The sequence below is a fragment of the Diachasmimorpha longicaudata genome, chromosome 12 (assembly GCF_034640455.1).
Source record: "Diachasmimorpha longicaudata isolate KC_UGA_2023 chromosome 12, iyDiaLong2, whole genome shotgun sequence".
Lineage (NCBI taxonomy): Eukaryota > Metazoa > Arthropoda > Insecta > Hymenoptera > Braconidae > Diachasmimorpha > Diachasmimorpha longicaudata.
Genome location: NC_087236.1, coordinates 5,342,466 through 5,359,251, shown reverse-complemented (window position 1 = coordinate 5,359,251; position 16,786 = coordinate 5,342,466). Strand labels below are relative to the sequence as shown.

General features: G+C 40.1%; 2 protein-coding genes across 5 annotated transcripts in view; one reads left to right on the top strand and one right to left on the bottom strand.

Moving 5' to 3' along the window:
- The window catches only part of LOC135168246 (Krueppel-like factor 3), a 152,392-nt gene that overhangs the window by 58,007 nt on the left and 77,599 nt on the right, over window positions 1–16,786 (bottom strand). The gene's annotated exons all lie outside the window — the stretch shown is intronic.
- Window positions 1–16,786, top strand: part of LOC135168252 (guanine nucleotide exchange factor MSS4 homolog) — a 124,818-nt gene that overhangs the window by 67,219 nt on the left and 40,813 nt on the right. The window contains exon 5 of one of the 4 annotated variants that reach the window (XM_064132253.1): window positions 767–1,229. The exons of the other annotated variants lie outside the window; for them this stretch is intronic. Within the exon in view, the coding sequence (XP_063988323.1) occupies window positions 767–860 (94 nt within the window). The 3' untranslated portion in view covers window positions 861–1,229. Of the gene's footprint in view, window positions 1–766; window positions 1,230–16,786 lie in introns of those variants that run through there. 4 annotated transcript variants of the gene reach the window in all.

Sequence of the window (16,786 nt, the reverse complement as noted above, 5' to 3'; positions counted from 1 at the left end):
CCCTCAACGTTCTCGCCGTCTACATTTCCCCCGAACCCTGACAATTATCACCAAAAAAATCGTCCGGCGACCCGGCCATCTCCCGGAACAGTAGAAAATTAACCGAACATAAATAGCCATCATGAGGGTTTTATCGAACGGTTGTCATGACTTCATAAAAGGTATCTGCACCAGCTCGAGGTGCCTCCCGGGCGTGTCAGATCCTATCATGCATCACCCACTGTATCGCCGACAGCTATACGTTAGAGTAAAGTGCGAGTAAAATATAAACTACCGTGTGTACTCAATTCTCCCCATCTCTCTCCCTCTTTCACATGCCACGTTGACGTGTTACACCCCCTCTAGTACCATCCCACCGTTCCAAGATACAATCATCCTCTATTTCCCCAATACCACCAGTCACATCATGTCCAGTGTCTCGCTCATCCCTCCAATCCTCACTTGTCTGGGACGTCACAAGCCCTCATAGCTACCGTCCACTCAACTCCTAGTGACTTTATCCTTCTTCCTCGTACACCCAGAGATTACGAATCATTCTCGGGATTTGATGTTACCTTCGTGATCTCCCGGTGATCTCCTGAGATTATACCTGTTTTCACACCGGGGGAAGGGGAGCAGGGGGCTCGCAGACGAGCGGAGGGCGTGACGGCCGTTTAGCCTTTGCCTGTGGTAACTATTTTTCGATGGAGTACGCGATGCTGCGGGTACACCAACCGCCCTGATAACGACGATGAATAATGAGGTTTTGAATTATTGACGGTTTCAGGGGCCGAACCAATGGGCGAAGAGATTCTTTCGACCTGGGGAGGACTGGAAAAGTTCCAGGGTCTGGAGAGCTGATGCACGAATTTAGCGAATGAAAATTGGATTTTTTTGTTTAATTATTTGAAATTTAATTGGAAAATATTTGTGGGGCTTGGGGGGTAGGTCCTGGTTATAGTTTTAGGGGTGGGAGGTGGAGGTTGATGTGATAATTGAGATGTTGAGAATGTTTGAATCGTAATTATCGTAAATTTTTGTTATTTTCATTAAAGAGAAACTGTTACTGTTATTTATTAACTGAAAATTAGTTTATTTCGGAAAAATTATTGGAAAATTCAGGGAAATGTCGAATAATTTTTTCAAGAATACTTGGAACTCCGAATATTTGAACACAATTATTTTTCTTAATTAAAAAAATCAGGACTTTTCGTCAATTTCCGCCGCATTTTCACGAATAAAAATATTTTCTAAAAATTCCGTGTCTATTCCCTAATTAATCGAACTCTACTATCGGTCTCGCATTAACTTCGGTAACGGAACCGTCGATTCGACTGTTGAAATACGGCAACGAGTGGCAGCGCAAAAACACCGAAAAAAAAAAAAATGGTGAAGAGGATCTCGGTGGAGTTCCCAAGGATATATGAACCAAGATACACCGAGTGCGGCACTTCCAAGTGGCCGTTCTCCCACGCGGTTGGGGCCCGTGCACCTAAAGCAATGGTGTCCCCCGGCCCCGTAGGGCCCCCAGTGATATCGACGGCGCGCGAGCTGGTTCCGGCATCCGCTCGCGCACCTTTCGGCCAAACACGCGGCAAATCAACGTCCCTCGTACCGATAATACCATTGGTGATTGGACTGGCTGTGTATTAGTGTCTGTATGTGCACAGAATATTTTCTCTACCAATCGTTACTTTTTATTTTGCCCTTCTCCCGATGCAATTACCGTAATACATCGAACGGACAAGCGCTGAGATAAATCGATACTGATTGACCGACGTTTTTGCTCGCATGAAAAAACATTGGTTTATTGTTGGTGTAATTTTTATTGTTGGATGGCCTATATTTTATCGATTAATGCGTCTGATAGGGGTTATGGGGGAGATAATGGTGTGTGGAATTTCTAGGATTGGTATGCCGGGGGAATTTCTTGGTCATGGCCTAGTCTGGGTTGAAAAAATATTGACGTTTCAGGGACTTTTGAGTTGTAATTTTCAAGGGAGTGGCGGGTTGAATTGCCGAGGGCTTTGAATAATTTTCCGCAAGGGAAATTATTTTCTACGATTATACGAGCCCCAGGTTGAGGCCCATTAAACCATTGCCGGACACTTGTCATGATTTTATCACTTGATTTGCGATAACAAACGGCTTCAAAATATTTTTTTAATACCAAATGATTGAGAAGTTGATTTTTGGAAGGGGATCGACAGGATATTTCGTCCTTTGGTCTAATGGACCTGAGAATTCCCTCGAAATTCGTAAACAATCGGTCATTTTTTACTGAAATATTTATCTTTGTAAACTCGCCAAAAAACAAAAATCAACTTCTCAATTTAATTCATAAAATCCCGAGGTGAACACGTCATGTCGTCCGAGAGAGAGACGACATGACGATCTTCGTTGACAGTTGTCTGCTGACCAACGAGACGAGAATTTGTTCGGTTGTAGTAAAGGAACGCGCGTGTTGCATTACTCGTTATAAAAATTCCACCGCCAGTTATTTCTTGCCCATCCCCTATTTTCACCGAGTGATTTCTTCAGTGGACTCCGGCATTGCGCATGGAAAATGTCACCACTGGCTGACTACAAGGGGATTCCACCACTGTACACCTCTCATGCGTATTACAAAGACCGTAACATGAATTTAATGTACATGATGGTTGTATTTCTACTCAATATCATCTTCCGGTATGTGTTAGTGGGTTTAGATATTTATATGGAAGAGACGAATGGAGACGCGCGAAAAATGTACGACGGCTATTTTACGGGGAATCACTTACCCGGTACACGGATACTTTAACGGTTTTATTGTGGAGATATGGTGAATTACACTTACCTGAAACAAGAGAAAAATTACAATTTATAATTGGGGATATTAAAGCATTAAATTCTCAGACATATAAAATATATCAGTTGAGGTATTTCAGAGATTATTTTTCTTGGGAATTGTTACTAATTCAGCAATTTGTTAATTAAAATTCTACAAATATTATGATATCTGAATAAAATACAGTCTATTGACGATTGATTTAAATAATTCATTTGATTCCACATTAATTATTCTGAATTTTAATAAATTTTGAATGAAACTGACTATTCCCTAATTTACCTCAAATTTCCCTCTCACAAAAATAATTATTGACCTCCATAAAATTAAAGTTTTAAATACTTTCCTCTGATAAAATCATTATCAATCTCATTAATTATTAGATGTATACAACAATAGAAAATTCATGAGCAAATAATTCTCAAAAATACCAAAACAATTCACACCGAACCCCCGAAATAATTTCCCACCAACAAATTCATCTAAAAAAAAATTAATTAAATCTCAGCGACCGCAGAACTTCCCCCGCGGAAGGGTAGAGTAAAAAAAAAATTAACGATTGCATAATGTGCCCTAATCCTCGTTTGAATCTCGCATTAACCAGATCTCTGCCCCCTCGGCTACAAATCCTGTCCCCGGGGCATGTAACACGCCTCGGAAACTCGATTTTTCTCCGTTGGGATTCGCGAAGGGGGCGCGCGGCAGAGGGAATATCCCCTTGAAGATGTTCAACCAACACCGCGTGCAATATCCAAGTGCTCAGCAACAACCCCTCATACCCACACAGACACATTCACACACCGGAGAACAGACCGAAGGAGAGCAAGGGGAAAAGGACGAGTGGGTAAGACATCTCTTCAACTTCTTCCCGTGGAGTCGGTACAGTGTGCCTTCTCCATCGGTTAGAGTTGCCCTAGGCCGGCCAATTCCGGTTCCCACGTTTACATTTCGTGCATGCGCAATGCCGCGCACACCGACATCGGTGTATAGCGGTGGGTAGCTCGTTAACCGTATAACGGTAGGTCGCGCTGATGCAGCCATGCCACCACACTGTTGTACAGACAGATTCTAGACTAGACTTTGAGAGCAGTGCGACTGATGAATATTTTGTTATTCCGTAATTAAAAAAAAATTTGGATAATTTTTTTATTGGGCATTCATTAAATATGAGACTGTTGAGGCGCTTGGCGCGCGGTATTTGAATTTCCCGCCGGGATTACGTTGACGTTGAGGATAAAATCTTAAGTAATAAGTTGGCAAAGGTGTTATATGTACCTTAATTTATGTGTAGGATTTTAATTAAAGGGATGTGGGCAAGATCGAACTGTTGATGATATTAGGGAGCCACTGATGAGGTCAAAATTCCACTTCAAAATTGATTTTATTGAATATTTAGTGACTCCTCGATCGACAAATAAATTGAAGGGGAAATTTTTGGAGTCCAGAAAATTTCTGGTGCCCCAGAAAACTCATTTGTAGGTAATTAATTATTTATTTCTCATCATCAAGACGTTTTCACTTAACTGAATACACACGCCATTAAATAAAAAAAGTGTGATGATATAAATCTCACAATTAATTTCAATGATTCCCTAAAATTTCCGGACATCGTTCTTATCCTACTAATCATGACTGTCCTAAAAACCTAATTAAAACTTTCAACAACGAAAATCCTGCAGTTCGACGCCAGTAAATCAAAAAATTCAAAAAAATTAACCCCCGGACTGTTTTCCACTGCTCCACAAAAACAATAAAAATTTCATCAGCTCTTAATTTCCCATCATTAAAACGTGCTCACCGAAATGAGTCCATAAGCCACTTATTCCCAATAAAAATAATACCAAACAAACCCGAAAAGTCTCATGCCGCCACTCACACCAATTAATCCCAATGATCCTCAAAAATTCCCAACCACTTACCCCACCCCCAGATGAATCACCGCGTCAACAGCCCAACAATTAACCATTCACGCACCCCCTCCGACAAGCCAATCTTCCCACAATAAACAATTAACGATAAAAATTGAAAGTAACAATGTGTGACTTATGAATGCCATGAAAATACTGTTCCAGACGTTATCCACCTCTCAATCTCATTTCTCATTTATCAAGGAATCATAATAAATTCACCTGATTGATCTCACGCGTTTATACACAATCTCACGATTTTAATTAATCCGGTCGATGTGAAAAAAAAAATAAATAAATAATCACATACACACGAGATTTAATTGATCTGATACCGAGTGAATTTACCTATTCTAATGTCAACGCTTTATGCACAAGTCGTTTGAGCACTCGATGCACGCGGCGAAGGTCGTCGAAGGTCGTTGCATCTCTCACGAGAAATTGCATTGGTATTGGTTGTGATGGGGGTACGCACAGGTGATGGGGTGGAAGGGGAAATGATATTCTTTGGATGGAAAATTCTCACTCTCGTCCACCCGTGCAATGACTGCTTCGTCATTATAATGAGTAATAACGTCACGCCTGACGCGAGATTAACCAAGGGGATTGCAACTGGTGGTGCTGCTGGTCTTCGAGAGGATGAGGCAACGTGAAGGCATCATTTTACTGATGTACAACGACCAGGGGCAGTAATAATCATTGGGCATCTGGCGTTGGATAGATGGGGATGAGAGATACCTGTCAATCGGTCAATTTACCGAGTTGCATATGTCAATATTTTAGCGGGTAATGCTGAATGTCCTTGGGAATTGATGCTAAAGGCCAAGGGATGGTCTGTAGGGGGGGATGAAACCCCTCGGGGGGAAGGGGAATGACTACGTAATTATAAATAAATAAATAAAATTATCGCTCAGTGATATTGGGTAGAAAATTGATGAATATTGAGACGCAACGAAAGTTCGAGTACAAATTAACCTTTCAGGGGGTTAAAAGAGGGATGAAATAATATTCAGATATTTTGTAGAGGATTTTGTTAGGAAAATTAAACGTGAAAAGTCCAATTATTAGGATAAATTAATTTTTATCTAATATTTCTTTCTGTGGGAGACCAAATTATTAGAGGAAATTAATTAGAAAAATATATCGTATTAATGCCGATATAGACAAATATTCACTGATCATAATGATAAATTGAATGTAGTAAAGAGTAATTTAGAACAAATAGTTTTATTTTACTGAAAATTCTAGATCCCTCATTTCTTCATCATAATCTCTTTGAAAATATAATTGAATAGTCTAGAAGAAAGGTTGAGAAGCGTGGGAATGGCTTCACGTCGGCCTTGAGGTACATCTAGTCCTGGGTGAAACAGCTTCATAAAAACCCTAATGATATCTGATTGCTCCCTATTCAAGATGATCATACCCGATGCTCGCACGCTCACCGTTGGCGGTTGGGTATCTTGATACACCTCTGGCACACTTGCTCCTGTCCCTCCCGTCACTATTCCCCGGGACAAACGTTACATTGACGAGCCTTCTGATTGCTCACAGGGGTGAGAATAGATGGGATATCATCGACATTAATCAGCCGCAAGCCCTTACGGAATTATTTTTCAATTTCGCGACATTGGAAATCGACGAGAGCGATCGGACTTTTCGCCAAAACGCGGAAACAAATTTGTTTTTCTTTGAGTTTCCGCTGGTTATTTTCTCGAGTTTATTTAAATTATAAATTGTTAAATATGATTGTTGAGTGTTGACATCCAATTTTAAACTCGGTTAATTTTTTAAAAAATATTTTGAAAGATAGAGCACAAATGGGACAGAACTGGTCTCGTAAAAAATCAGAAAATCCTCGAGGTTTTTACGCTTCGCTAAAATTCACGGGAAGGGTTTTATTCCCAAGGGATAATACGAGATTGTAAATTAACGGATCACCCATTGTCTTCGGGTGGTTCACCACATTCTCAAGGTGCCAGAGATGTATTTAATTCCTGTGAAATATCCTGTGCGCCGTTACATTTTTTTTTCGTTTCCGCACCGACTTTTTGTACCATCAAGTCTCAGTCTACATCTTAATTGTTAGTTAATAACAGTAACATCTCCATTTTATTAAAAACTGAGCCCTCCACTCGAGAAAAAATAAAATCAGTCAAATTTAAATTCCAATTTCTTCTTATAATTTAAATAATCGGGTGCGAAACCCTAATCAATCGAATTAATCGATAAATTCCATCACATGATACTTTCACAAAAAATTCAAGTGATTCCATCGCATAGTGCTCCCTCCCCCTAACAAAATCACCTGTCCATGAAATATCAATTTTTTTCCATCGCCGTAGAGTCGTGACGTTGAAAATCTTGTTGCAGCAACAAAATTCAAAGTTTCCAACGCTTGTGAACCTCATCACCAGACCCGTAGGTGTACCCCCAGCAAATGGTTTTGTGGGAGGTAATGAAAAGTCTCATTCCCACCTTCGAGCCACTCCACAAAGCCCATAGACTCGTAAAAAAAAATCATTCAATTTCATCCACTAAATCACGAAACAATTATTCGATTAACGCACTGGGGTATCGCGTTCTCGTTTTCTCGGTGATTAAATGAAGTTTAACCTTAATGACGTGGCTGTTAACGACGTGCAGAGGTGCCTATGGTCTATATAGAAGCGCAAAATCCAGTCACCAGTGCTGGGGAGTTACTTGAAACTCGCCGGTGGGCACAAACACTGGGGACCCATCGTTTCCCACGAGTTTAGACCGCTCGTGGCCACGATCTCTTAATCGTTACTAGTGTCCGTGACGCGCATGCCTTTGGAAAACGGGTCAACCCGGAGACAAGACAGTTAAATAATTCGGCTAATTTGTTTGAATTTTTTCACTTTTTTATCGCCAATGAGAGATTCCATCGAAAAATCATGTTTTCCCCTTTAATTCGGGGGATTTTTGATGAGGGAAATTTGATTACAATCGAATTTTTGAAATTACCGCCATTTTTGGAAATTAAACAATCAAAATATCTCGATAAATAAGTGGAGATCAGCGGGAGAAATAATTACGATTATTTCATGATTGAAATTCAGGTAAATTTGGAGATTTAGAGCTTTAAGGGTAATTAATGTAATTAATGAAATTGGGGAATGTCCGGGGCATTTTCTGGAGTTATTGTTGGTGAATAAAATCAGGGAATATTATAATAGCGAGAGGGGATTGGCCGATGGCTTTAGCGATGCAAAACCCGGTGACGATCAGCGAGATGGGGGGAAAGTTGGGTGAGTGATAGACGATTGGGGATTGGCCGGTTGTGGGCCCGACTCGTCCGCCTCGGTGCACTTTTTACCGATCGTTACGATCAATGTTTGAGCTAGTGCCCCTCTCCTAGGAGGAGCCTGATCAACTAGGTCATCCTATCTCAGTGCTGTTCCACAGGCATTCTACGCTCGGTGCAGACATCTCCGAGTCTCGTCTGGTGGCTAAGTAAATTGCCCGGTTTGGACAGTGGGTGGGGACGGGGGAGCTGGGATTGGTCGTTGTGCCTCACCTCCTGGTTTCTAGAAACTGTCTACGGGGAGTTATGATCCCGGAGATGGGGTTCCGTTGAAAATTTATGTGGAGAGAAATTTGGGGTAACAATTAGATCTTTAGGGGGTGAAACGTGGGATGAAATGACAATAAACCACTTTTGGGTCAAGTTTTTTGGGGAAAATCGATTTGAAAAGCTCATTTTTCTGCTAAAATTTGTTTCTATCTATTAAAACAAAATTCTGACATAAAAAAATATTTTAAAAATCGTAATTGATGAACAAAAATTAAAAATAAATCTCTCATGTATATTTCTATCCCCGAAACCAAATTTTGGATAAAAATTTGATCTCTAGAGGGTGAAACATGGGATGTAATGACCATAAAACACTTTTACGTCAAGTTTTATTGGAAAAATTAGACTAGAGAGTAATTTGTCTAATAAATTCCTCCCTTCGTCCCTCATTTCACCCCCTGGAGGTCTAATTTCGCCCTAAAATTTCTTTCCATGCCCATTCTCTCTGAATTTTCGAAATATATCAAATTTTTCGATTTTTTTTCCGCCCCCGATCCGCCCAGTAATTCCCGTCTAATTGGAAAATTAGAAAATTTTCTTCTAACAATATTTTTTGTTCATTCACTTAAATTCTCTGTCATGCCCCAGTCGCGCATAACGACTCGGTGGATATCCTTGAGTTGTCTTGTCGTCTCCCTCGGAAATTTCGTATTCAACTTGCGTCAAATGTTAAACCCGTGCGCCACTAACTATGCGTACCCTCGCATTCGCAGTGTCTGCACTAGCAGTCCAAGCAATATTATGGAAATTCTCCAGGACTCCTCCAGTCTCTCTCTAACACGCGGTAAAACTCACCAGATAGGAACACATGATGGCCAGAGACAACGAGGGTATGGAATAGCCGATCGTGGTAACAACGAGAAGTCGACAGAAGCCGATTTGTATCGTGGACCACTCGCAAATAGCAGCTAATAATCGAATCGTGCTCCTGGGGAAGGTTGGATTTAGATGCATTCATGTCACTCGTCATCATCCGAGCACTTGTTGTTCCCTTCTAATTTTAAATTACCGACTGAGTGAAGGAATTTATCACGATCGAGGCAGTCGATTTTGCCATTTTGCCATTTTACGATTTTTCGATTGATTTTACGAGGAAAAGTCGAGTGATTATTCCGGTGTTACTATTCCCGATTTTTTACTATTGCTCGGTTCATTAATTGGGGGATTAGTCGGATGGGCGATTAATGAAGATTAATCGGGTCGAGGATTAATCGAGACGGATTGAGGGGAAGACTCGTTCCTTCGGAGATTAATTTACGGGGTTAATTAACGGGGAGAAATTTCACTGGCGATATCGATCCATCGATTTTGTTAATTTAATTACAAAAAAAAATTTTTTTCGGAAATTCTAGTGACAGATTTGAATTTTAAATTTCAATTTTTAATTGACTCGATTGAACAACATCGAAATGTCTTTTGAGACTGTAGCCAACACTATCGATTCATCGATTTTTAGATATTAACTCTGTGAATTAAATCGCGAAAAATTTGTGAAAAAATCATTTCCCTTTTTTGGGATGAAAAAAATTGAATAAATTAAAAAAAATTAATCTTATTCAAAATTGTAGCTTTGAACTTTCCTCTGAAATGTTCGATAAATATCGATAGACCTCGTTTACCCCTCATAATTGATGGGAACAATATCGCTGGCGAGGCATTCCCTCGATTTCCGTATATCGAGTGTCTCGATTTTATTAAAATCTCTCCTTTATTTTAAATATTTAAAGCCATCAGCATTGTTCTCCATGGAGCATCAGAAATAAACATATATCTCATATTTTCTGATATTATAAAGCGAGGGGGCACAGCTCTAGTGCCGGCTTCCTTGGAGAGATGCAAATGCATGTACGTGCACGCTGGGAGTAACGTTTGTCGGCTGCCACAATAAAGCCCATTGAATTTATATTCAGGAATGAAGGAAAGTTGAATATGATGAGCGAGATAAACCTGAAAGGCCCAGATTAAATCTCACTTTATCAGATAATCCCATGTTAAATCACAAATCTCAACGACTCAAAAAAAAAAAAATGTTCTAGAAAAATTGCGAATTTAATCTACCGTTAAATCTAATTTCAAATACCTCATTACAAAAATTTTATCCAGAATTAAGTTATTAGTTTATTCGGATAAATAAAGGGACTGTATTGTGGCGAAGGTCGTTTTAATTAATAAAAAAAATTGATGATTGAATCTTCAATTTATTTATAATGGTCTTTTTTGTAATCACGTGATCCTCCGACTGGGCCTTTTAGTAATTGACTTTTCGGTCAATTTTTACGTCTTCAGGGGCTCAAATACAATTTTTTCCAGCCGCGTGTGGTCCTCCCGAGTCGAGTCAGAAACAATTCAAAGATTACCCCCCGAGTTCACCCGTAAACAATAAAGAATCCTGGCACTGCTAAGTGCGCGATCATCAGATATCAGATCTCAATTTTTCATTCGTCCATACAAGCATTATCCTGACCGGGGGTAACTGATACAGACCCGTTGGCTCTTCAATTTCGCGCGGGGGATTTGAACTCCACCGAGTTGAATTTCGCCCGGGACTCTGCCGGAACCGGTTGAGCGTTTCTAATCGTGTTATCTCGGGGTTAACCCCCCGTGACCGAAGATACCGGCTGAGATAAGGTATGCGCGAATAACCGTATATCCATGCATAAGGACAATATTGTGAGCACATGTTTGTGGTGTTTGTTGGAAAAAACATTCGCGAGATGAGAAAAAAAAAATCAATGACTCGGGAAGGAGGGGAGGCGCGATAAATCAACTACGGGGGACAGGTTAATCAGGAGAAGTTTATGTTTACACCGGGAAATCGGAGAGACTGCGAGACGAATTTTCAATACTGAAGTTGGATTGAATTTCTTGATGCATTGACTTGTTGCGCGGGAAACATTTTTTTGAAAATTTGCACCTGAAAAAATATTTCTCAAGTAGAATTCTTCACGGTCTCATATCTCGGAATCTAACACAGCTAGCAAAATTTTTGTCAGAACCTTTTTTGTGGAGCTGCTTGAGCACTGCAAAAAAGGTCATGACAAAAATTTCGCTATCCCCCCTAGATTCGCAGATATTGACAAAAAACTGGTGTAGAGTGAAAAGCGACTATTGGGTTCACCGCTGAATTCTTCCCGGGCTTTTCTCCCGATTCGAATCGCCCGATCCACTGCCAACCTTCAAGAATAATTTCACTTCCCCACCCCACCTCCCCTTCAACAAAGTTTTTTCATCAATTACCGGAGCCCCAGCGTGTAGAAGTGTTTCAATTGAAAAATCACTGATGTTAATTTCATTGAAGTAGTCAGAGGAGGATAAAAAGCCGAGTTAACGGTGCAAGCTTTGATAAATGATTTTTCTTTTAACCGTCTCATTTCCGGTCCATGATGGATGAGCGCTAGAATACCCAGGAAAAATACAAAAAGTAAAAAACCATTTTAAAATGGCGAATGACACGCTCAACGATGAACTTGTTGAATTTTTCTCCCGAATGATTGATACATCAATGGCCCATAATTCACGAATTTGGCGTGCTGAGGGTGAACATACGTGGGTGGACACTACAACAGTGTAGGCACTCAGTATTTAATTGTAATTAATAGCTGGGGATAATGAATAATCAGCGATGAAGAGTCTGCATGGTTGTATGGCGTTGAGAAAATTATTCTGATGGAAAAAAAATCATCTCCTGGATGAGGAAAACACCCGGGTCTAGGTTCTTGTGATGGTGGAGTTGGAGTTGTGACGTGATTAAAGCGCTGGGGGACACTCGGGCCGATAAATCATCGGGCGTGGTCGTATAATAGCCATACAAGACGCTGAGCTACTGGTTAACGAGCCTAAATAGCCTTGGACAGTCTGTTAGGAGGAAGTTTTTTAGATGAACCGAGAGGGGAATTATAAATAATCATTAATGACTAGTGAAGCGTCCTTTCGAATTCAAATAACTGGAGGTGATGGTATATCTGAGAGAGACTGTTAGAAAAATTTCAGACATTTTTGGGGTTTAAAAAATTATAGTGATGAGGAGATCAATGAAAAGTAATAACTTTAAGTCAATTTATCAGAAAAAAATAAGATTTCAAGGAAATTTAAATTAATTTTGATAATTATTAGAGTCTCATTGTTTCTCGGGGAATTTCAAAATATTTGTGATACAGAAGGGAAAATTTAATAGGAAAATTGATGGAAATTATGAATTTTAAAAAGAAAAGAAATAAAATAAATTGTAATAATTATATCATAAAAAAAATTATTCCCAAAACGTTTTAATAATTTTCACACTCTTCCCATAAATCTCAAATTCCTCCACATCACGTACACTCTCCTCCCACCCCCTCTCCCTCATACCAGACAATATTTTTCCCCCCAATGCAAGAAGTTGAATAACTCGATTGCAACATTAACGCGACATTTTCTTGCGCAGTGTTGATGCACAAATTGTTATTAGAATTCCTGCATCAAGAGAACGTGCAGAGATTATATTCCCGTCGAGTTGAAACACCCCATCCCCCTCAATTTTTCATTTCCTTTTTGCATTTAGCGAGTGAAAAAAAAAATGCAACACTCAGCACCGCGCCATGCATCACTGGGGCCTCAGTTGTGGGGACTAGCGGGTCGATAAGTCCGCGCCCGCGTCAGGGACTTGTTTGCACTCTGCGGCCGGAGCCGGGGCATTATGCACTGTGGGCCCGGGCAAGACGATGAGGCAAGAAGAGCCAACCAGGTCGTATATATCGTATGTATACCAAACGGCTCCCGGCTGACAGGTGTACTCGTAAGAAAGTTTGATTAATAACCGAATAATAATACGCCCTCAGCCTCAGCGGAGTGAATTGTTCCTGTGGAAGGGCACTCGTACCGTCTTTCGGGCATTCGGTGCATTTGGTACCCGGACTTTTTTCACACTCGGCTTCAACACACCATTACACCGAACGAAACCCTATCCTTAAGATTTTTTTTTACCCCCGGCTCCTCTTCATTACACAGAGGGCTTTCACCGGTGTATTTTAATTTGCATTGAGGGGAAAAAAATTGGAGATATCCGAGAACCCGTGCACCCAACGCCAGGAAAAATGTTTAACTGATGTTCAATGTTTCCGGTATATTTTGCGGTGTACGAAGATATTAACGGTGGAATTTTTTTCGGTCATTTTTCATTCATTTTAGAGGAGGGTTTATTTGTAAATCTGTATTTTTAATTTTTTCGAGGTTTTTATGGCTCGAGAAAATTATTTTATTAATTAGGAAGTTGAGGGAAGTTGTCTAATAATTATCAAGATTAAAGAATCAGAGGGAGTATTGAAGAACTGAATTATTGACTCAGAGAATGAGCATAAATATTTTTTTCCGAGGGAAAAATCAAATTTTAATATTATTAAAAAAATCAGAAACAATTTCTCAACCACCAGAAAACATCAGTATAAATTACCGTACCCTCCAGCAAAATTTATCGATTAAGCAATCAAATTCCCCAACAGTTAATTAATATTTATCCCCCAACCAACTAATTACCCCCAATCAGATAACAATTATCCCACAATAATTTCCCCCAAATTACTCTCCCCATAATATCCACCAAAAAAATCCCACCCCCCTTCCTCACCCCTTCCCCGACCCCTTCAATCCCGGAAAAATCGTCAACTCTCAACTCCACCGATGCCTCCCTCCCCCTCTCCCCCCCTGGAGGATGGGTGCAGCACTCGTTGGTATCTCTCCCGGGTGGCTGTTATTTGCGCAACCAGTGGTGGTTCGGGGCCCACCACATGTTGTTATACGCTCGCGTGCCGTAAATTTTCGCGAGCTCGTGCCCGATGCCGCGACTCGTACGTGTGCCCCAAGTGTGCACGAAGTGTGCCAGAATATAAGAGAGAGGCACTGGAGCTTAAACAATTTTCTGGTGAAGAATTCGAGATGAAGAGGGGAACGTGCGCTAAGACCATTTCATCGCTCCTAGATCCCTTCGACATTTAGCCAGACATTTGCGCTGGAGGCGCGTTGGGATTGCACATCATCAGGGCTACCTGGAGGGTACGAGGATGAGAGACGAGGGGACGGTAAGAGAAATTTTTTTAATTTTTTTTTTTTTTGCAGTTCAGCAGTGACATCGAGGAAGTCACGCTTCTCGTTCAAGATCGCCGGCTAATAAATTGAGAATAGATGTTTGTTTATAAGGATCCACTCATATTAGATCACTGGTGAGACACCTTTACATCGACTGGATATTTATGGGTAATGGCGATGGTACGGGCTTGGCTTGTGCCTCAGTTCCTGGATCACCTGTGTTGTAGACCGTTTCACCTGGCTATGCCACTCCCTGTAATGGTGAGCTGGGGCTCGATATTCACTGCAAACTCCGCGACATATGCCGTATTTTCACTCCTCGGTTTATTATCAAAGTTCACGTCGAGGACGCTCGTGCCTGCGCACGCCCGAATATTACCATACACTCTATAGGTCACGTTGCAGGGATGGTTACGTGTATGGGTTTTAATATGTGTGGGTTACGGGGCGCCTCGTTGCGTAGAGTTATGGACATGGGGAGAATGCACAATTAAAAATAACTGGGGACATAATCGTTTCGTTATATTTTCCCTTTTCCTGTTTTTTATTTTTTTTTTATTTTTGGTTGGGGGATGATTTTGGGGAGTGTTGGGTTGATAGGATTTTTGCAGGCGGTTATTTAATGGAGGGATGGAGGCGAGGTGAAAATAATTTTGAAGGATTAGTGAGGGGGTCGTGGGGGTTTATTTGGGGGGGAATTTTTACAGAAATTTTATGATGTGTTTAATTAGGAGGATTTCCCGCAATGCGGGGGATGCTTCGGAGTTTAGTGTGTCTTGGGGTTGTACCCGGGGCACGAACCACACCTGCAATGCGGTATGCAGGTGGAGTGTGGTTTTTGGGTGGTTCGAAGGGATGAATTTTTGGGGGGAGAGAAATTTTAGGTGAAAGTTACAGGTCCAGGGGGTGAAAGGAGGGACAAAGGGTAGTTTTCAAGTCTAATTTCTCCAATTAAATTTGACTGAAAAGTCGGTGATTGTCATTTCGTTCCAGGTTTCACCCTCTAGAAGGCTAATTTTTATCCAAAATTTTTTTCGCTTCAGGGATGTGTCTGATTATATAAATAATATTGCTCCGGGGGTGCAGGGAATTTGCTAGTTTTTTTCTCGGGCAATTGTTCCTGGAATTTTCTATTTCAAAATTCACAGATGAAAATCGCATTTGATTTTAAATTAGAGAAACTTTATTTTCAGTAAAAAGAAAATTACTGCACCGATCGGGTGTAATTTACCATTCGTAAGACTGAAATTTCTCTAATCTAAAATAAGAATATATCATCACACATCAATTTTTAAATAAAATTCAGGACATAAATGAGATAAAATGTCTCTCGATGTGCAATTAAAATGATAAACAATCGATCGAATATTTTTCCCAACGAAAGAGCGCAGCTAGTCCACCCCAATCATAATATTCACCTGTTTATTCGATATTTATGCGCCGCTACAATCCCACATCCTGATAACAATAATTGATAATCCCCGGTGATGGAAGAATCGGCTGGAATAATGAGCCATTAGCTAATAAACGCTCAATCGGTCATCTCGAGCATCGAATCACGCCTCTTCTCAGTATTGAAAACTATGTGGTGTGACGTGTGCAATGCAACGGGATTCAATAGCATTGTTCAATCATTGCCGGGATATTCTTGCGGTGACTTTGTTTTTGGATCATTCATCGTTCTGTGATGTTCCGTATTTAATGTATTGTAATGCTATGCCGCCCCGACAATGAAGCACAACTCATTGCAGCATCCTCCTACATCTTACAGATGCTGTGGACCGACCTTCGTCATAAACACATACCTCGGTTGTTGAATGAAAGGCAAAAATTACAACAATGAAATCCTTCAGAATTTTTTTTTGTCTCTCAATGATTTTTTTGTCGATTTTTTTAATGCGAAGAATGTCCCACAGTAAAAATAGGAACCTCTGGATTTCTCATATTGTTATAAATATTTTTAGGAGTGAAAAAAATTGTTAAATGCAACAAACATTTTGTTGACGAGTCAGACAGTTGATTTTTAATTTTTTAAACTGAATTTGTCAGTATAAAGACCAGAAATGAATTAAAAAAATTGAAACTAAACTTTAAAATTGAGGAGAAACTAAGAAAATTATTTTGTAAATCAATGTGATGGTAAAATTGCAAAATTATTCATTTTTAATTGAAAAGTAAATAGTTTTGTGGGATTAAAATTTTCTGCACCATTTTTTTTAATACATTGAATAAATGTATTATAAAAATGACTGATCGGATGAATATTAGCAATAAAATTGTTTAATATGGTATTTAACAATTTTAAACAATTTTAACACTCCTAAAAAATGATTTTGCAACAATCCCGGTGGCTACGTAACCCACCACAAAACCCCCCAGCGAGTGAAACCGGAGCGCTCTGTGTCAAAGGAGTGAATC